At 39.6% G+C, this 22162-nt stretch overlaps 1 protein-coding gene across 1 annotated transcript in view; it reads left to right on the top strand.

Annotated features, from left to right (window-relative positions):
* LOC126210004 (basic proline-rich protein-like) overlaps nucleotides 1–22162 on the top strand; it is a 152556-nt gene that overhangs the window by 117660 nt on the left and 12734 nt on the right. The window contains exons 7-8 of the mRNA XM_049939111.1: nucleotides 3531–3693; nucleotides 13197–13365. Of these exons, the coding sequence (XP_049795068.1) occupies nucleotides 3531–3693; nucleotides 13197–13365 (332 nt within the window). The remainder of the gene's footprint in view (nucleotides 1–3530; nucleotides 3694–13196; nucleotides 13366–22162) is intronic.

Raw genomic sequence — 22162 nt, 5'->3', positions numbered from 1 at the left:
AGTCCTGAAAATCGTTGATGTGAAACTTGCCCCCACATACAATAAACAGTGGCTTAGGGAAGTCGGGAACATCAACCTGGAAACACCTGTAAATGTTAGGAAAATCTTCTGATGAAACAGTTGCCATCCTGTTATTGATATTAGTGCAATCTATTCTTCACTCAGGTTGTGTAGCCTAACCTTAAAGTCGTGGAAGACAAGGCTATTGGTTAGTGCTGTCACTTTTTTTCCCTTAGCTTTCAAACTGCTCCAGCAGTCGTTTTCATGAGCAGATTTTTCTTGTTTTCATGAATTTTGCTTCTTGTTTTTTTTTTTTTTTTTCCTCTCAAGTGTTAGAGGCTAACACCAGCAGATGTAGAAGTTCCAAAGTATGTGTGAATATAGTAAGAACACATGAATCAAATGACATAAGCTACAGTGTACTGCAGCTTACTCCTCTTTAACCAACGGGAATGAGATACACTATTTTCTTATGTAAAAAGCACAGTCACTTGATGAGCCAAAACATGACCACTGCGCACCATAAATTTGAATGCCAGCTGGTGGCACTGCAAGTATGTGACCAGTAAGGACATTGTAGAAGCAGAACAGAGATGGATGAGGAATCATTCTAGTGATGATGTGTGCTGTAATTAGGGAAGTCCACTTACCTACGTGACATAGACAGAGAGAAAATTTTTATCACAAAGTGCCTGTGACTGTTCATGTTGGAGAAAGGCAAAACAGGTTGGCTGTTCAAGTGCATCTATAGAAAGTTGTTGTGGGACAGTGAGACAGCAGGTAGACAGCAGGGGTTTGGACACCCAAGTGTTATTACAGAATGTGAAGGTCAAAGGCTTGCCTACTCTGTAAGGTGAGTTAGATAGTGATCTTGGCAGATGTGATGACAGTGCAGTAGAGGTGCAGCCAAAAATATTTTGGAGCACACTGATCAGCAGACATTGGTGAACATGAAGCACTGCAGCAGATGATCCCTACATCTTCCCATGTTGAGACCACGACTTTGTCCGTTCCGACTGGGTATGAGATCATTAAGATTGCACCTGGAGTCAGTGGAAACATGTTACCTGAATCACATTTGTTGTGACATTGAGTTGACGTTTGTGTCAGCGTACACAGTCATCTAGGTGTACGACTGCTTGAAACAGGCATTGTATGTACCCTGGACTTGGGCCGATTGGGACTGTGTTATGCTATGGAGGACATTCACCAGGACTCTGTGGAACTTGTAGTAGTAATTGGAAGCACGACGACAGCTGTGGACTATTTGAATATTTTAACAGACCACCTGCATCGCTTCACGGTTGTTGTCTTCCGTAATGGCACCGGTCTATGCCGGTATAATAACTGTGTGTGATACAATGCCATCAGCATTGTGCTATAGTGGCTTGAAGGGCGTGACACTGAACTCGTTGCTGTCTTGACTGCCATATTTGCCTGCTGAGAAGACATCTGGGGCATTGTCGGGCACATGTAAGAATATTTCATTTATACGTTATTTACAGGTTGTAACATACAAAGCTTGTCTTGAAATTTAGTGTAACTCATCCAAGGTTGTCAGATGAACTCTCTAGACTCGCTGCAACTATAATGACAAAGCCGATGTCATGACCCACTCTTGCATGACCCACAGTGCACTTCCTAGGTGGGACAATGGTGGTATGGGGCAAACTTCCAAGCAGCAAGTGCTGCAACACACAGACAAACTGCCCCCGTCTCAGTGACTGGCAGATGCACTGCGTCCATTCCAACTTGTGAACTTGCACATCAGAAATACAAAAATTCTCCCCACATTATACAAAGTGAAATAGCATACTTAACAAAAACAAAGAAATACTCACAAAGGTCCCGATTGACATTCATCGGTTGGAGAAGTATAGTGTACTCCATCACTTCCCTTGAAGGAATATGTTACGTTTCTAAACCATGGACCCAGAATTTGTGGGAACTGTGTGAACTGTCTGTAGACATATGGTGCTGTGTATTTCCAGAAACCTAGATAGTTTCATTCGAAAGGTGGACCAATATACAGTTGATCAGGTGGCCATAATGTTTTAGCTTATCAGTGTAGGTGTGAATACAGCAAAACACATAAATGAAATTACATAAGCTGCAATGTATTGCAGCTTACTCCTTTATATCCAACAAATTGAAACATACAGTTTTGCTGTGTAAGAAGCATGGATACATACTTCCAACTCTAGAATGGAACGACATAACATATGTTGTTTATTTTGCATTTTAATCATTAGGATGCCCATAGCCAAAATTGCAACTTTAATCTTTACCATTATTTCGTGTGGGATCAAGCTGAGATTGTACCTGTAATTAGCAAAATTTTGGATTTTAAATGTGCAATAAGTGAATCTTGGTTATGAACATGTACATCTACGTACATACTCTTTTCAAACTACCACACGGTGCACTGTGGAAGGTATTGGTCATTTTCTTTTCTGTTTCACTCCAGATGGACCATGGGAGAAACAATTGTCTATAATCCTCTGTACGAGTCCTGATTTGTGTTAACTTTTCTTTGTGATTCTTATGTGAAATGTACGTTGATAGCTCCAGAATCATTGTGCAGCTGGCCTCAGATTCAGGTTCTCTAAATTTCCTCAGTCCTGACCCACAATAAATCCATTGTCTTGTCTCCAGGGATTCCCATTTGAGTTCCCAAAACATCTCTGTAATTCTTGAATGCTGATCAAACCCTACCAGTAGCGAGACTACAGGCTGTGTCAAGCAGCATACAACTAATGCTGTATTTGAATGTTAGAGAATTGTTTTTCTTACTGATCCGTATTAACTTAAATTTTTCTACATTTAGAGCAAGCTACCATTCATCAAACCAACTAAAAATTATGTCTTAAGTCACTCAGCGATGAGGCCTTCCTGTACACCACAGAGTCACTGGAAAACTTGCATAAATTGCTGCTTAAGGACCAAACACCATTATAATAAATAATTTCCTTTGTGTCCAAGTGGTTATTATTTACCTTCTCCAAAGGCACGTTTCTTTCTTTTCTAAGAATATTCTGTCCGTCTTCAACAGTGATCAACTTTCAGAACCATTCAGCAGAACACTCCAGATGAAAGTACTGACAAACTGTCTTTTCTGTATTTAACTACTTCTCCAGTAACAGCTGTCTTCTGTCACTGAAAGCATGTTTTATAGTCACAATTTTTTTTGGTCTTGTTTCAGTGCTATGTCTATTGTCTTCTTTAATTACAGTACCTAAATAACACAATTCGTCAACATCTTTTTTAATTGTTTCAAATTTGATGTCTGAATGCACTTCCTGTTTTTTTATTTACTTACTACCATAATTGTTTAAAAAAATTACTTTAGGAAGTCTAAAAAGTGGCAGATGTGATGCCCTCTTTGTGATGTTTTTGCAGTTTATTGCATTGTGCACATTACTGTTTTGTGAAAGCCATAATATGCTCACTTTGATAGTTTGATTTGTACCTTTAACACTGGTGTAAAACAGCTTTGGATTTTTTTAAACATGTCACGTGCTTCTTTACAGAGTGACGATGTACCTGTTACACGTAAATGCTATCCCGCAATGCGACACGTGGAGGGCGACCTGGTGTGCCCGCATGACTGCATCCTCCTCAAGTCTGGACCGAGGAAGCTGGACCTCCCATTTGTTGCAAAGGTCGCTGCCCTGTGGGAGAACCCAGATGACGGTAAGCAAACATTTTTGAGTGATTAGTGTAAAACCTGCATAGTTTTCTCAAGTCAACGCCATCCTCTGACATCGTTTCTGAAGATTTGTAGCATAGTGAATGCTGGAATGAAGAAAATACTTTTCTTTGTCTTCTCCTCATGCTCCTCCTATTCGTTATCTGTTCCCACGTTGCCCCAGACTTCCAAAGCTGTGATTTCCTTTACATATGTTTTTAATTGTTTTTACTGGTAACCTCGTACCACATAATCTAACATTCAATAGAATGTAGTTCAATGAAAAGTGAAACCGACATGGCAGCAGGAAGATATAGGCACAAATCAATTTTGGTCATTGCCAATGCAATGTTCGCTTTTCAGTGTATGTATGTCCAGATTTATTGTTCTTGTTCTCTTGAATTCTGAACTACTGCACCTGTAATTAAACTTTATTTGGAGTGCACTGGTGCAGTCTGATGGACTTCATTACTGTGGCAGCTGTGCTTGTGCTGAAATATGAAACTTTTCACCAAATTTCAACTTCCTTCAAAGGAATTATTCACTTAATCACTCGCTATATTATATCCCAAAGTACAGAAACTTCTTGAGTTACACCATTACAAAACAAGTAATAAGGTTTGTGTGAACACCATGAGATCTGACACTTGCATGAACATTAAATCATGGTAACTGAATTTTTCTGGTCTGCTGTGACATTATTCCACACTGTCATGGTGCATGCTTTTTCTCAGTAGTGCACTGTGCTACTCCAAACACCGGCACCAACTCACTGAGGCTAAACAAAGGCCACACAGAATGAAATTTCACTCTACAGTGGAGGGTGCACTGATATGAAACTTCCTGGCAGATTAAAACTGTGTGCCGGACTGATTCTAGAACACAGGAACTTCGTCTTTCGTGCGCAAGTGTTCTACCAACTGATTTCATTCTAGAAACATCCCCCAGGCTGTGGCTAAGCCGTGTCTCCACAGGAAATTTCAAAGCCCACACAGCTCTTTACATATTGAACATGTGACAGAAACCTCCAAACAGTAGCCGTCATTCATCAGCAAGATAGACGTGGGGTTAACATCTCTCCGCTGGAAAAAAGAAGGAAGATTAGAGTTTAACATTCTGTCGACAGCACGGTCATTAGAGGTGGAGCATAAGCTTCGATTATGAAAGAATGGGGAAGGTCATTAGCCATTCCCTTTTCTCAGGAACCATACTTGGATTTGCCCAGAGTGTTTTTGGGAAATCATGGAATACCTAAAACTGGATGGCAGGTTGCAGAACTGGATTGTAAGTCCAGTGTGCTGACCACTGTATCGCCTCACTCAGTCACATTGGTTGAATGATACGTTACATCAAACTGGGTGTACCATAAGATCTACATCTACATACATACCCCACAAGCCACCACACAGTGCATGACAGAGGGTACCCTGTACAACAGCTATTCATTTCATCACTTGTTCCATTCACAAACAGGAAAAAGTGATGGACTACATACAGGCTTCCTTACAATCCCTAATTTGTCATATCTGTTCTTCGTGGTTCATATGCAAAATGTACATTGGTGGCAGAAGAATCATTGTGCAGCAGACCTCATATTCTGGTTCTCTAAATTTCCTCAATAGTACCTTGCGAAAAGAAAGCAATCTCCTCTCCAGGGATTCCCATTTGAGTTCACAAAGCTTCTCCCTAATATTTTCATGTTGATCGAACTTACCAGTAATAAATCGAGCAGCACGCCACTGAACTGCTTCACTGTCTCCCTTTTATCTGACCCGTTGGGATCCCAGACACTCGAGCCATACTCGAGAATGGGTTGAACTAGTGTTTTGTATGCCACTTCCTTTATGGATGAGCTAAGCTTCCCTAAAATTATCCCATTAAAACCAAGTCGACCATCCACTCTCGCTCCCATCAACCTGATGGGTTCACTACATTTCTTATCACTTTGCTGTATTACGCCTCAATATTTAATTGAATATAATAGAAAGAAACATTCCACATGGGGAAAATATATTAAAATAATAAAAAATTAAAAAATATATATTAAAAAAAGATGCTGTGACTTACCAAACGGGAAAGCGCTGGTAGATAAACACAATAAAAAACACACAAACACACACACAAATATCAAGCTTTCGCAACCCACGGTTGCTTCATCAGGAAAGAGGGAAGGAGAGGGAAAGACGAAAGGATGTGGGTTTTAAGGGAGAGGGTTAGGAGTCATTCCAGTTCCGGGAGCGGAAAGACTTACCTTAGGGTGAAAAAGGGACAGGTATACACTCGCGCGCGCACACACACACATATCCATCCGCACATATACAGACACAAGCAGACATATGTAAATCAGTTCGAACAGAACCACAAGTCCCACTGTCCTCTTTGTTCTAACAGTTTTGGTGCGAAATCACAGTTCACCACATGTTCACTTTCAATGATGTATACCTCGTAAATCGTACTCACACGAATAATTGTAGCACTTCCAGTTCACCAAATATATGCTTGCACACTTGCACTATTAAACAGTACTCTTTGTCAAAATAAATTGGCGTGAAAAATAATTCTCAAACGACCACATGGGCCACCCTTAAGTGGGCTTGCTCGCCACCCGCCCTCCATAACGACTGTCCAGCGACTGACCCATGGCCAAGATGGCCGCTCGCTTATAAAGGCTCGGACATCAACCCCCTCGTTATGCAAGTTCCAGTCTCACCAGTTAAGGTTACAAATTTTTATACATACATCCCTCGACAGAAATAAGTACACCATCAGAACTGCACTAAAGAGTACATCTTACTTACTATGTTACATTAATTTCTAGGATTATTCTATTGCCCGTAAATCAAGTTTTAGTTTTTGCAAAATTTCACCACTTAGCGCAAATTTGTTTGTTGACATCTGTGCTGCAAAGTTTTAACATAGAATTGCATATAGCACCACTTTTAGATGTAATCTATAGCGATCTACACATTGCGCTGCTCAAAATCTTCATATGTATAATAATTAATTAATTATGGGTGATAAATGTTAATAATAATTTGCAAACAATGAAAACTATTGCAAGTCAAGTGTATAGTATAACTAAACTGGTTTAAATTACGTGTGATCCCACCCAAAATATTGCATAGTGGCATTCTTTACATCATGGATTTTCTATTGAATTTTATAAACAATTTCCCCTTAAACTTTGTTTATTGCTCTTTACGGGCTTAATTATTTATGAATCTTAACATATGACTAGGGCACTCAATCCGCTATGACGAAACATTTTTAATGAGTGCTCGCTTATCCCTGTCAGTCGGTATTTACTATTTTTATTAATCTTTCAGTATTCGTGATATTAAATGATTTTGAGGTTACTATAACTTTTGCGTCTCGTGACTTGAAATAAAGACTGATCTTTCAGAAGGTGCATATTGCTGAGCACAATCCACTGCCGCATCGCTCTTCACCGTAAGTTACATAGTTTTCGCTTAATGCGCAAAAAACCAAACAATGCCCCAAGCTGCAGGGCACGTGGCGACGGGGACGTCCCACCGACCATTGCAAATCTAGTGCGGGTGCGCCACGCGCTTCTGCGAATCACGCACCATGTAGCGCGCTCGCTGTCCACAAAGCAATCCTTGCATACTAGAAATATTCATCTAGTAAAGGGGGTTTGTACCATGACAATGCTTACCACTCTATGCCTCCTAAATTAACTTCCCTGCTGTGGACCAAGTAAATGAAGTCCCGCAAAACATCACAGTAGTATGTGGAATTCACTGTTTGGTTGGGTGGGATGAATTTTTTGTGTGCAATTCCCTTGGTATTTTAAAAAAAAAAAAAAAAAAAAAAAAAAAAAAAAAAAAAAACCCACACAATGATCATGCTCTTCACTTTGCTCTTCCCCTGTCTCGCTTTTTTGGGTCTTGAAGAGCCCGGACACTTCCACTGGGACGATTGTTGCTTTGTCTCTGGGTCGTAACCGTAAATCGTAAATCCAGCTGTCGTCACCGGTGGTAACCCATGACCAGGAGGTTGGATCATCAGATGCGGTCTGACGAAGGTCCGTGCACACTTCAACATGCTGTGCCTTCTGATCGGCAGTCAAGATCCTCGGCACAAATTTTGCGACGACACAATGCGTGCCCAATTCATCAGTCAACATTCGTTGATATGTCCCATAACCAATACCCACTTCATCTGCAAGGTCTTGAATGGTTCGACATTGATCCCCACGAACCAATTGTCGAAGTTTGGCAACAGTGTCTGGCGTTGTGCGGCTCACGGGCCTTCCAGTGTGAGCATCATCTTCGACGTCTGTACTGCCGGCCCTGAACCGAGCATGCCACTCAAACACACGCGTACGGCTCATGCTCTGTCCCCCGAACACTTGTCGAATCATCGCAAGGGTCTCTGTCGCACTTTTACCGAGATTCGCACAGAATTTGAAACACATACACTGTTCTGTTCGCGAATCCATTGTAAAATCGCCACACACCAAACACAGAGTATTACAGAAATCACTGTGGGCACATAACACGTTCTCCCAGCTGAATGCCACTCCGCACACTGACTCATCAGATATGCAGCTCTCGCCAGCTAGCCGTGCAAAGATCTACTACTCCTACTTTCCAGGTGGCAGCACCAGTCCCGAAAATTTTGGATCCCACCTCGTAGTGTCTGCGGTTTTCATGCAGTGTTAAAGAACTAACTGTACTAACTACTGGAATCTGCATATTACTCTATAAAGACAGGTTACGTGACAGTCTTTTGCGTTACCTGCCATGTAACAATGTGACCATTCGTGTTGCCTTTCAACACCACCTGTTAGTTTTATTTTATACAAGTCCTACATACTCGAGCAATATTATAAGATATCTCGCACAGCTACTTCATAATCAGTATTCTTTTTAGAGTGACTCCATTTTCCTGATATTCTGCCAGTGAACAAAAAGTCTTGACACCTGCTTCACTTGCAGTTGATCCTATGTGATCATTCCATTTCACACCCCCACAAATCGTTGTACACAGTTGACTGATTCCATTTGTGTCTCATATTGTTGACCTGATTGTTGGAAAAGTCATTAGTGCTTGAGTGATGCTCTAGTCTGTCACTGCAGACTCATCTGACATGATGTAGCAACACTCAGGAATTGGCAACACCGTAAAAATGGAAACAAAACAGGGTGTCCACTTTTCAGGATTTCGCCCTTTTTTAGGGCAAAACTTCTTATACGAGGGTGGTTTGAGAAGCCCTCGTAATCACCACGAGAGGTCAGCTCTAGCGCAACAAGTTTTTCACGTGATATTCATTGGACTTCTGGCTGTAAACACGTGCCACATTCTGTGCCTGGAAGAGAGCTGTGACAGCGACATGGCTCTGTTGTTCTCGTGTAGTGATTTGTGAAGATGGTTAAAATCGAGATTTGAGCAGTGATTAAGTACTTCATAAAGAAAGATATGAAAGCAAAGGATATTCGTGCCAATTTCCAGAATACACTTGGGGACTCTGCTCCTTCATATTCAGCTGTTGCCAAGTGGACAAATGAATTTAAATTTGGTCAGGAGAGCTTAGATGATGATCCACACAGTGGTCGGCCAAGATGTGTCACTACTCCAGAAATCATTACAAAAGTGCACAAAATGGTCATGGAGGACCACCAATTGAAAGTGTGTGAAACTGCTCACGATTTCCAGCTGTCATCTGAAAGGATATATCACATTTTAACTGAAGAATTAGAAACAAAAAAATTATCTGGAAGATGGGTGCCGTGGCTCTTGATGCTGGATCGGAAACACATGCTGTTGCCATGGCAAAATTACACGAACTAAGGTATGAATTGTTGCCACACCCACCTTATTCACCTGATATGGCTCCATCAGACATCCATCTCTTCACGAAACTGAAAATTTTTCTTGGTGGATGAAGATTTACTTCGAACAAAGAATTGATAGCCGGAATTGACAACTATTTTGCAGGCCTGGAGGAAACTTATTTTCGAGATGGGATCAAGGCACTGGAACATTGTTGGACCAAGTGCATTAATCTACAGGGAGACTACATTGAAAAATAAAAAAAATGTTTCAGTGATGTAAGTACTTTTTTCTATTCTGTTCCGAGAACTTTTCAAACCACCCTTGTATTATGTGCGATTTAGGGCTGTTTTGCTTTGACAGGGGTTTAGGGAAATTGGTTAAATCGGATTTAAGGTGCCGACGTATTATTTAAAGTAGGCACCACTCGATATATTACTTTACTCTATGACACCATAGACCTATTAAGGGGATTCTCTCAAGCTGTTATTGAATGAAGTCTGTCTAATTTTACATGGCGTTAACTGTGCAATTGTTATTGTCAGTCGTGAACTTAGTCGTATTACACCAACAGTAATCACATGGAAAGGTGACCGATTACACCTATTGTGTAGAAGTGAAATCTCCAAGTAGCACAAAATCTCGAGAAACAGTCTGTGAAAGATAGCCATTTGCATTTTTTTGGTGAGAGAAACCAACATACATAAAGCAGACAATGAATTGAGACATCCAGTTCTCACCAAAGTCAAGCATTTTGGGATTGAAGGGGATGAAGAAATAAAGAAAACTGCCAGCTGAAATTTATTGGAATAAGGTACTAAGCTTGAAACATCACTGTGACAGTTTTATTTATGATAGCATCAATGTAGTCATTTCCCTTCTACTAACAGTCCCTTCTTCAGATACTGAGGTGGAAATATTGTTCAGTCTTCCCAAAAATGTAAAAAGAGACAGACGAAATAGACTTAACAAGAAAAACCTTAACAGGTAGTTTCTTACAAGACTTGGAATGCTAGAAAACTATTGCTCAGTACAAGAACCCAACAGTTCCATGTTAAGTGCAGCAAAAGGGTGTAGAAAATAATATTTGGTTCTGTTATTATAATTACATGGCCTGAATATAGGGATTTTTAAGATTTTGTAGGATATTTTAGGGATGATTCTGAAAGAATCTGTGGTAAAAGCAAAATTGTAAAATAAATTCCTTCCTCGATGTAGCAGAACTCGGTAGGAGGTACTGTAACTGTCTCTGACAGCGACACGGAGCCGTCACAGCTGCTGGAGCCGTCACCACTGGTGGTGCCGCGATCTGGAGCTGCCACCGTATGTGGCACTCTGGGAAGAGACCGCACACCCAGACCACATGTTCTGTCAACAGGCTGGGTCCCGTGACCACCGAGCGACTATATCCGTGCATCTACAGCTCGGAGCGTGCAGTGGAACGTGTGCTCACTTACGTGGGTCTTTCATTTCATCAGCTGCTATTAGTCGACTGCCTTGGCTTCGACTGTGGACTATACGCAAATTCTATTTTTGGCCAGCTACATTCTATTTGTGTAGTTGCAAACTTAAGTGTGTTTATATCGATTGAGTGCATCTATTGTGTCAGTGTGTTTCGCCAAATAAGTTGTGCTCATAATTGCTGACTTCAACATAAAGCTTGTTCGAAAGATTAAACACTGTACTGTTTGCAAGACTGTCATAAATATTCTTCAGGACAAATTTCTGTGGGTGTAAGGGGTCTTTTGTCTATATATGTGTTGGTTCGGGATTGTAAACACTGAATTTTATGCTCGTCCACTGCTGGTCTCCAATGGAGCAGAAAGCATATACCCCCTTTTCTACATTGTGCTTCTTTTTGCTGGATCTTCTACATATTTTCTATTATTCCAACCTGGAAAGCATCCGACACTGAAGAGAAATACTATAAGATTGGCCAAACAGGTGTTGTGTAAGCCACTTCTTTCATGTGTGAATGACATTACATTAAGGGTTTTCATGTGCATCTCAACCATGCATCTGTTATCCCAGCTATTTGTTTTGTGTGGTCATTCCACTTTAAGCTGCTCTAGACGGTTATTCCTAGGTATTTTACAGTAGCTACTGTTTACAGCGATTTGTCATCAGCGGTGTAATTATACAGTAGTTGCTTTTTCACTTACTTACACACAATACTGCATTCAGGATCAACTGCCAGCCCCTGCCCCAGTTGCTGATCCTCTCCATGTTATCGTACAATTTGCTACAGTCTTTTTGGCATTGATACCTTCTTATAGATAACTGCATGATCTGCAAACAGACTCACAGAGCTGCCATTGTTATTCACTAAAGTGTGGTCAGAAACCAACTGAAAAGCTTATAAGTATGTTGCAGGGTAGGCTGTTGTGAGAAATAATTTTTAAGAAAAAATTTGACATGTTGCAACATTTCCATTTTAGTTTGCACTGAATTTAGCCAATCAGGTTATCATGTGCACCAGATACGACTAGTGCCGGTTGTTGTCATAGTTTAGATGACAGCGCAAGAGACTGCTCAGCCCTTGTCTTGTGTTCAGTCTTTTCTCCTGCCCCATGGCCAATTTTTGAATTGCTCTCTTGTTTGGTTTAGGAAACCAAAAGAAGTACACATTTGGTGATGCCCTCTCTGGCGGGCCACTTGAATTTGCGTGCATAGTGCCCATATTGGCTAGCTTCAGTGCTAATTAACTCAGAAATGGCACAGTGTACCAAATTTTTTTTCTTAACATTTCTTTCTCAGCCCAACCTTCTGTCAGATACCCTTAAAGCTTTTCAGTCTGTTTCTGACCACCCTGTATATACTGCAAACCATAATGGTTCTTTCACATTTCCTTGAGGAACTCCTAAAACATTGCTTACATCTGTCAGTTTTGTTCTGTTAATACCAACATGATGCGTTCTGTCTGCAGCGATATCCTGATTCCAGTCACAGATCTGTTCTAATACTTAGTAAGCTTTCCTAAATAACCGTACAGAATTGTATCACATACCTTCTCAAAATCAAGGAACATGGCATCAACCGCAACACCATTGATCTACTGCACTCTGGAGCTCATGGAGAAACAGAGCAAGCTGCACAATGTCTCTGTTTGCTGAATCTGTGTAGATTATTATAGAAATTTTCTTTCTCCAAAACCCTCAATACATGAACATGAAATTTGTTCCATAATTCTGCGAGAGATTGATGTCAGTGAGATAAGCCTGCCTAATGACACTTCTTGGAAACAGGAATGACATGCACTTTTTTCCAGTCACTAGGAATGCTTTGTTGCTCCAGTGACCTATGATTTACTATTGCTAGAAGGGGAGCAAGTTTTTTTAGATAATCTCTGTAGAAACTCACAGTTATCCTGTCCGAATACCTTTCCACTATTGCAGTTGCTTTTCTATCATGTATCTCAGTATTTATTATCTTTGTGTTTGTCGATGATTGGAAGGAGGAACCATATTAAGATCTGCATTGAAAGATATGAATTTCACAATGGTAAATTATTTCATTCTGTATATTTAAGCATGTTCTTTGCATCAGGTTTTTTTTTTTTTTTTTCCAAATGTGACCTAGGTCAAACATGCAGCATGACATGCATTTTGATTGGTGGGAACTAAGTTAGCAGAAATGTCGACTCACTTCGTAATATGATTTTGTAATAAGTAGATATTTTATGTATTGTATTTGTTCTCTTGTTGTTTTCTAGGCGAAATGATGATGTCACTGCTTTGGTACTACCGACCAGAGCACACGGAACAGGGCATCTCTTCTGCAGACACGGAAGACGAAATATTTGCTTCAAAGCACAAAGACATCAACAGTGTGGCCTGTATAGAGGATAAGTGCTACGTCCTCACTTTCACAGAGTACTGCCGGTGGGTACTGTGATTTCAGCTCAACTACTTCTATGTATCTTTGTCATTGGTGTATTAATTGGACTTCCAGTGGACTGTAGATAAAATACAGAAGATGGACTTATGTGCTCCCGTATTTGGTGTACATGTCGAAGCATGTGAGCGGACACACAAAGAAACCAATTGTGGACAGGAGCGGAATGGAGAGCAGTCCTATTCATGTGGTGATTTAGGAGCTTGTTATGCGGTTGAAATGGTACTGGTTTGTCTTTGATAGTATGTAGACATGTGCCATTTTGTTGTTGTTGTTACTGTTGTTGTTGTTTTGGTCATCGGTCCCAAGACTAGTTGGGTGCAGTTCTCCATTTGTGTTGCTTGCCAGTATTCTGTTCATTTCAGCATAACTGGAACATCCCATATCACTGGTGATATACCACACATACTTTTCTCTGAAGCTTGCCCCTGGCAGTTCTTCCCTTCCACCATCCTTTCAACTACAGGTCTCATACAGAGCATACAGTTTTCTGTTAATCTTCTTCTGGTCTCAAGTTTTATATTTTTGGGCTCTATCAGTCCTAACGGAGAACCTTGTTTCCCCGTGCAGTCGTTGCTAGTGTGTATTTCCTGCATCTCCTTTCCTTATCTGTTCTGTTTCCAAAGTGGCAAAACCTGCCTACCTGAAGAAGTGGATAGACAAGAAAAGAAGGTGCAAAAAGTAGACACCAGTGGTGACTTCACAAGGCAGAAAAGTTTTCCTTAAAAAGCTGATGGCATCCAAAACACTTAGGCATCAAGCATGTTCACCTGCTGTGGACACCATTACAATGCCAGTTTCTTTAAAAAACATTGCTTGGTGTGCAAAATGGTCAGATTCTTGTTTGTTACAATGTGCTTCTTTTCTCTTTGGAACGATACACCTATATTTGAGATGCTAGTGGCATTCAGTGTAAGATATTAAGAAAAATGGCATGTTGCTATAAACATTTACCTCGTAAAGAATTGTGTTGTGGAGCTGTTCAGCTGATACGATGTATATTTATTTGTAGACAACCAGTATCGGTCGAACGACCATCTTCAAGTGTCAGATAAACACCACTTGGTGTCAAATACATAAGGGTTTTTGTTCTGAGTAACTGTCACGTACATCTGCCTCTACCACCTTACGCAATTTTCATATCACTGAGTGCAAAAATTTACAGTTGGCTCTAGTGTACAGCACCCTGTCTGGCTAAAGTCGTACAGTAAACTGACAACAGAATTGTCTGATGTATTTGACAACAAGGAACCTTCCTATAACTTTGATGTCGTGTTAATTTGTGACATGAAGACTGTCACGTGACTGGAGCTGGTTTTGTCTGAATAAATATACATTACAATAGCTTTTGGTAGTCCCAAGTTTTCCCATATTTAAACACACTGATGCCGTGCAGCACTTTTCACGGAAAATATTTCTCTTTTATCTTCAACAATAATTGAAATTCCTGGATGGAGCCGTGTGTAAAATAAGGGAAAGGCAATCACTCACACACAGTGGATCTATGCGTGGAGCAAGTACCACATAACAGAAATCAACATTCACATTAGCTTTTGAGCACTAGCTCTTTTTCTGGCAATAGTCCACACATTCACAGGTGTAAATACACAGGTAATAAAATGAACATTCCTGTGGCCACAGCAAGACTGATTATTGATACTCAGTTGTTGAAAGCAGCTGTCAATTATCAAGTATCAATAATTAGATTTGCTACGGCCACGGGAGTGTGTGTTCAGGCGTCTGTGTGTTTATGTGTGTAAATGTGTGTACTATTTCTGAAAAAAGAGCTAGTGCTTGAAAGCTAGAGTGAACGCTGGTTTCCGTTGTGTGGTACTGTGCTCCCTGCATAGATGCGGGGTACATAGGTGGTTGCCCTTCTCTTTCATCTTCCATTTACTTGAAGGAAAAAAGTAGGCCTTATATTTGTTGAATGTTAATATTAAAGGAAGTGCCATGAAAGCTGGTATAGAAGACAATGGGAGACTTGTTGGTAAACTGCCAGTATTAATTGTGAAAATATCTTTTACTCTGAACCAAAAAGACAGTTGCAAGAGTCACAAGTATAAACAGACTATGCCTGTAAATGTACAAGGCACTGGGACTTGTATAGCCAGTTGTTGTGCATCTCCTCTGCCAATCAGCAGTCCTCAGATTTGAATCAGTTGTGTTGCAGCGTGAAACTGAAGCAATCATTTGGAGCACTGGAACATTTAATGATATGTATTTGACACTGTGTGTCAAAGGGAATTTTAGGAAAGAGAGTGGGGATTTTAGGAAGGAATGAGGCTATGACAGAGGTTAGTGTATCCAGAAAGTGATGTCTAGTTTCAAGATGCCCAGTGAAAATTAGAAGCTATTAAGAGCTGAAGGAACAAGAAAAACAATTTTATCGTTGTTAACATTGTCGTGGCCTTCAGTCTGAAAACTGTTTTGATTTAACTCCGCATGTTAGTCAACATTGTGCAAGCATTTTCATCTCTACACAGCTACTGCAAGCTACATCCATTCGAACCTACTTGCTGGGTTCAAGCCTTGGTCTAACTCTGGAACTTTTACTGCCCACATGTCACATCAGTACCAAGTTAATGATTTCTTGACACCTCAGGATATGTCCCGTCAGCTGATCTTTCCTTTCAATCAATTTGTTCCACAAATTTCTTTTTTCCCAATTTGATTAATTAACTATCCAATCTACTCATCTAAACTTCAGCACTCTTTTGCAGAGCATTTCAAAAGCTTCTATTGTCTTTGTATACAAACAGTTTATCACTTCCATACGAGGCCACACGCCAGGCAAATACTTTCGGAAAAACTTCCTAATGCTTATATTTATATTTGAGGTTTCCAGAAAAATATTTACTGCTATTGCCGGTCTGCATTTTATATTGTCTCTAATTCAGCCACTGTCAATTATTTTGCTGTCAAAATAGCAAAACTCATCTACAGCTTTTAGTGTCTCATTTCCCAGTCCAGATTTTTCAGCATCACCAATTTCAATTTGATTTCATTCTGTTACCCTTGTTTTACTTTTTTTTATGTTCATCTTATAACCTCTTTTCAAAATACTACGAATGTTTTTTTTTTACTCGCTTTCTAAGTCCTTTGCTATCTGTGACAGAATTACAGTGTCTTTGGCAAACCTCAAAGTTTTTGCTTCTTCTCCCTAACTGTGATTCTATTTCCATATTTCTCCATGGTTCACTTTACTGTTTGCTCAATGTATAGATTGACTAACATTGGAGGTATGTTGTAACCCTATATCACTCCCTCCTCCGTTACTACTTTTCTTTCATGTCCTTCAAATATTACAACTGCAGTCCAATTTCTGTACAAGTATGTAAATTTACAAATTCTATGAATATAGGTTTATCTTTGTTCAGTCTATCTTGGTAAATAGACAGTCGTTAGTCAAATATTGCCTTGTGTGTTGATACATTTTTTCGGACCACAAATTAATCTTCTCTGAGGCTGTCTACTGCCTGTTTTTCAACTGATATGTAAATAACTCGTGTCAATATTTTGCAAACATGGCTTATTAAGCTGATGGTCCTGTAATGTAAACTGTTTTATGCACTATGAAAGCAGGCTCAAGTTAAGAGATACATGAGGACAATGGACTACAGAAGTAATATGCTGGAATTTTAGATCTTTTGGTGATTTCAAAGCGCGAAAGACCTTCTACTGATCTGCATTTCTTTAGGGAGAGCTGCAGAAATGTGGTGGTAGACATCTGTCTCACACTCTTCACACTGCTGAAATCTTTTATTGAGAGAACACAATTTATAAGAAAAATTTCTGCCAGCAAATATTAGATTCGAGGATTTATTAGTGGTAGCCTCCTTCATTAATCTCAGCTGATTCTTTAGTATTCATCCAGTTGTCATTCTTTATCGGCAGGTTCAATTCTTCATCTTCACAGCTTCCAGCTGTTTTGTTTTACAGTTTTCCTCAGTTGTCTACATAATTGATTCCATTTCTGACGAGATTTGTTTCTTTGTCTTTCACGCACCTGTCCTGGATTTTATGTCACCCGCCACCCTCTACACTCTAGCCAGTGACTGCTGATCCAGTGTCAGCCGACTGCCACCTTTGCTTCTGTGTGCCGCTAACTTCTTTGGTATTTCCAGTGCACCATCTGTTGCTGTCCATCTTTATTTTCAATCTTTCCATTATGTCTGTCTTGTCCCAGATTTCTGGGATATTAATCCTCTCAATCTGTGACTTCACACTTTTTCTCCGTTCTTCATTTTTCCCATTAGCTCCCGAAGACGGAACCTTTTGGTTCTAGAAGCTAAAGGATCAGTTTCAGCTGTTGTTTGTTGCTGTTGTCAAGATTGCAACAACCACCATGGTAAGTACACCTTTTTTCTACTCTCGCCACCATTTTTCTAATGTTTACTTCTTTAATTTCTTTTTGAAGACCTGCCGAAATATATTTACTTGTTATTTATATTATTTTAAATGATTTTAAGCATGCAGTGTTTGAGAACTCTTTTTGTTATACAGAAGGTAACCTCTATTCATATTTCTCTGTTTACTGTTGGCACACATCTTGTGGTCTTACAATGCAATGTGTTCTCCCATCTTTCACTTGCAGAAATTCCCTGTCCCGTACATCTTTAGATTCGATTTATGTAACGTCGGATATCTTTTGATCGTTAGTCATTGGAACTGATCAGCAGCCCATGTTACCTTTTTATCCATTGAATGAATGGTTGAATTAGTGCTTTGTGGTTACAAGGTTTGTTATTACACAAATAATAATTGTCCATGTTGGTTTTTCTGTCTCGATTGAAGAGCTCATGATTTTTGTTTCCACACTATTCTCTTAATGTCTGTCATCTCCTAAAATTTCATTTGATTCAACTATTTCTGACATTTCTCAAACTTCCTTCAATGTCCTCTTCAAGATGTCCCAGAGAACAACCAAATACCTCACAGTTTCACATATTTAAGCCTATTTCACCTTACAAACCAGTGTGAGAATGAAAACTCACATCTCACAGTTTAGTGTAACATATGCTGTGTAAGCAGAAGCAAATCATGAGGCATGATATAATGTAATACTTTCCCCATTTTAGTTGCTGCTTCTGTTGCTTTAAATATTGTGGGCAATGCAGCTATGAGACTAACACACCATTTATTTTCAATCTGATTCAAATACAATTGCACTTCTTGACATAGGTCCACTCTAAAAGATTGCTACAAGAAGAGTGTGACTGTTTTTCATTTATTTTGTATTTTGCAGGTGACAAGTTGAGATGGCTTGGCAGCAGGAATATATTTTCCTCAATTGAGCACCTAATCAGTTACAAAAGATTCAAAGAGAAAAAATAATATCTGTACAGCTATACTTTAATCCATAAAACTAAACAAATTGTGTTACACTGCATCCAGGGGAGGCCTGTAATACGACAACAGGCAAAATGCCATTTTGCAGCTTAGAAACTGTCTGAAATGCGCGATTTAGGTTTGACTCTAAATTTTGAACTTGATAAATGTGCACGTATGACTGGTTGAAACAGCCACTCACCAAGTGCCCTGATGTATTGGAAGCAGAGGAATTTTAAGGCAGCCCTAACGTACTTGTTTTAATAACTTGAAGTCTGGAAAGTACTTGAATCCCATCTGAATACTGGGGGAATACACAAGAAGAGCTTCTGAGTAAGATATAATTAACACTTTACTTCTATTCAGGAGGCGCAGGGTAAAAAGTCTGGCTATCCCGATACAGAATAAAATCATTTTGGGCATTAGACTGTGTCATTTTAAAACTAAAAGAACTATTAAAACTGATTTTTTGATCGTCTTTGCTGCACTCATCATCAGGCTGACTCTAATGCACAGTATAATATTATAGCAAAATTCTCTTTTTACACTTTCTAGCAGATAGACCCAAAAAAGTGTAAAACGTGGGAAAGTGTAAAATACAGGAAAGCATAGGAAACACAGCAAGCAAAAGGGAATAAATTACTTGTACTGTCATTCTCTTTATATTGTTTAAGATGTGAAATTCGAACAATTTAAATTTTTCCTGTTTAAAAAAATCTGAAATAATTATTTTTTCTTTTTTTCTTTCTAAGAGCAGTTACCTCTACCTCTCTCTTTACAGTATACGAAGTATCAAATGCTTTATCATCATCTGAGTAAGTACCAATGTACTGCCTCATGATGTTAATAGCTTCTCTTCTCCTTGCCACAGCTGGTTCTTGATCATCATATTCTTCACCAATCACCTCTATCTTCCCATCTTCAAAATGTTTGGTAAGGATGCTATCTACCATTGGCACCTATGAAGTGATGACGGAAGCGTTAACACTGACATACTCTTGAAACATCACAGAAAAATCTGTAGGCTCAGACAAACCTTCTTCCAGTGGCTCCTGCTTATTTTTTTTTTCTTTTTATTTCAACTTCATCCTGTTATCATGAAACAGTTAGAAATAGTTAAAGGAGTTGCATCCCTCCATGCTTTGGCTATATAATACGTAGCATCTAAAAGTGATAAGGTTATAGATTTTGGACACATGCCATAATTGTACGTAAATTCGAACTTCTGGACAAGCATTTTTCTGTATTTCCATTTAAATGAATGGATGATTCCTGGAAATAGGTTGATGTTCACTCGTAAAATTAGGAGGCAGGAACACAAACTTAATATTTCTGAGCTGCAGATTGTCAGGGTGTGTTGGACATCTGTCAAGTAGCAGCACTATTTTCAAATTTTTTACCCCCACTTTCGCATTCATGCATATGTGGTGGATGTGAAGATGGAACTGGTCATCCATGCAGTGCTGTTGGAAACACAGTTAGTGGGCAGAGTTCTCACATCTTTGAAACACCTTGGCTTGTTAAATTTAGCAATTACCAAATGAGGTAGTTTTTCAGACCCATCAGCATTGCCCTTAAGTAAACTGGTTATCCTGCGCTTACTCGGTTTCTCACTGTGGCATTTCTCACTATTAAAACATGAGATCTCACTTGCTAATATGTTATAAAAAAGATGTTTCGTCAACATTAAAAATATTTTTTGAATCATAATCTTTGAAGATATTTTACAGTTCTTTTTTCCATCGGCCCACAATTCCACTACGATCACCTACACTTTCTGCACACAGTTTGATGTAAACGATGTTACGATGAGTTTTAAATCTATCGAGCCAAGTATTCGATGCTGTGAAGTTGGAGGTCCCCACTTTTTTGCAGCAAACTGAAGTGCCATTTCTCTCAGTATGTTGCCATCTGGTGGAATTACTGATTCTCTCGTGCTAACAAATCACTTCACAACAAGTTTATCCAACCAATCATATGCTGATGACTGAATGTATTTAGGTTTTGTGGCTTTGGAACCAGAGTGTCTCATGTTAGCATCGATATTGGGCTGATTTTTCACAATTGTATTCAGGGTGGAAGCAGAAAGTGCTAGGTCCTTCACTAACTGAACTTACCGAGCGAGGTGGCGCAGTGGTTAGCACACGGGAGGACGACGGTTCAATCCCATCTCCGGCCATCCTGATTTAGGTTTTCCTTGATTTCCCTAAATCCCTCCAGGCAAATGCCGGGATGGTTCCTTTGAAAGTGCACGGCCGATTTCCTTCCCCATCCTTCCCTCACCCGAGCTTGCGCTCCATCTCTAATGACCTCGTTGTCGACGGGACGTTAAACACTAATCTCCTCCTCCTCCTCCTCCTCCTCCTCCTCCTAACTGAACTTGCGATCCAACATGCGAATCCACATGTTGTAGAATTACCATATTTTCTTCCGCAGAAATACATTTCATATTTTTTCTAATCATTTCACTCGTGGGACTTACTCAAGCTACTAAAGAATGTGGTTTGTACACTAGTGTTTGTTTGCTTATTATCACCAGCAAGGTACTATTTTTTGGGATCATTGTTGGAATTACAGCTCTCTTGTTGCATTTAAAGAAGCAGTCATGATATGGAAAAGATAGAATATAAATTTTACAGACTATTATTAATGAAGTTAATCTAATGGCACATTTCATTTCAGACTTCTTAATTAAATATGCAGTAATTATTTTTATTTTTTTGCGACAAGAAAACTTCTTACCTAGGTCTTTTCATGGGGGTTGGTACAATTCAGGACATCCCTGTCGACTGTTTCCAGTTGTGGCAACTTAAATGCTCTGACGATTGTGACTCCAGTAGCAACCTTCATTCTGCTCATTGTGTTGTCTTTCAGCAGCTGTACTTTAATTTCACAGTCATTTATACAAATAAACACAGTCTTTGTAGTCAGCTATCTCTATAATGGGCTTTCGCAAGTTGTTACTTGCACGTGAAATATGCTAATCTATACTAGGCACACAGTCTTAGGTTGGTACAAACCTAATGTCAGAGGTAAACATTCCTCTTCAAGGTGCTCTGTAACATGATGACAATTTCCACCCTCTTTCTCACCCAGGACGTCTGTGAGCCAAGTGACCTCTTTGTTGGCAACAAGTTGTAGATTTTGTCCCTATTGTTCTCTGTTTAAGAAGACTGCCAACTTCAGTGTTTTAAGCAATATTGTGTTACAAGTTCTATTTACTTTAGTTTTATAATGATTATCAATAATAAGTCTCACATTAGATCACAAATATCTTTTTAATGTGGTTTCATGAAAGACCATTGCTTCCATGTTTTATTTACACTTCGGACCTGATCAGAACGAAAGAGGAAATGCGCATCTGTGAGTGTTAGCACACAGGCAGTGGCTGATTGCCGACACACACAGATGCACATGCGGGGGTTACCCTCTTTGTTCCAAAGGTATAAATAA

The sequence above is a fragment of the Schistocerca nitens genome, chromosome 10 (assembly GCF_023898315.1).
Source record: "Schistocerca nitens isolate TAMUIC-IGC-003100 chromosome 10, iqSchNite1.1, whole genome shotgun sequence".
NCBI lineage: Eukaryota > Metazoa > Arthropoda > Insecta > Orthoptera > Acrididae > Schistocerca > Schistocerca nitens.
This window is presented reverse-complemented; position numbering and strand designations above follow the sequence as displayed.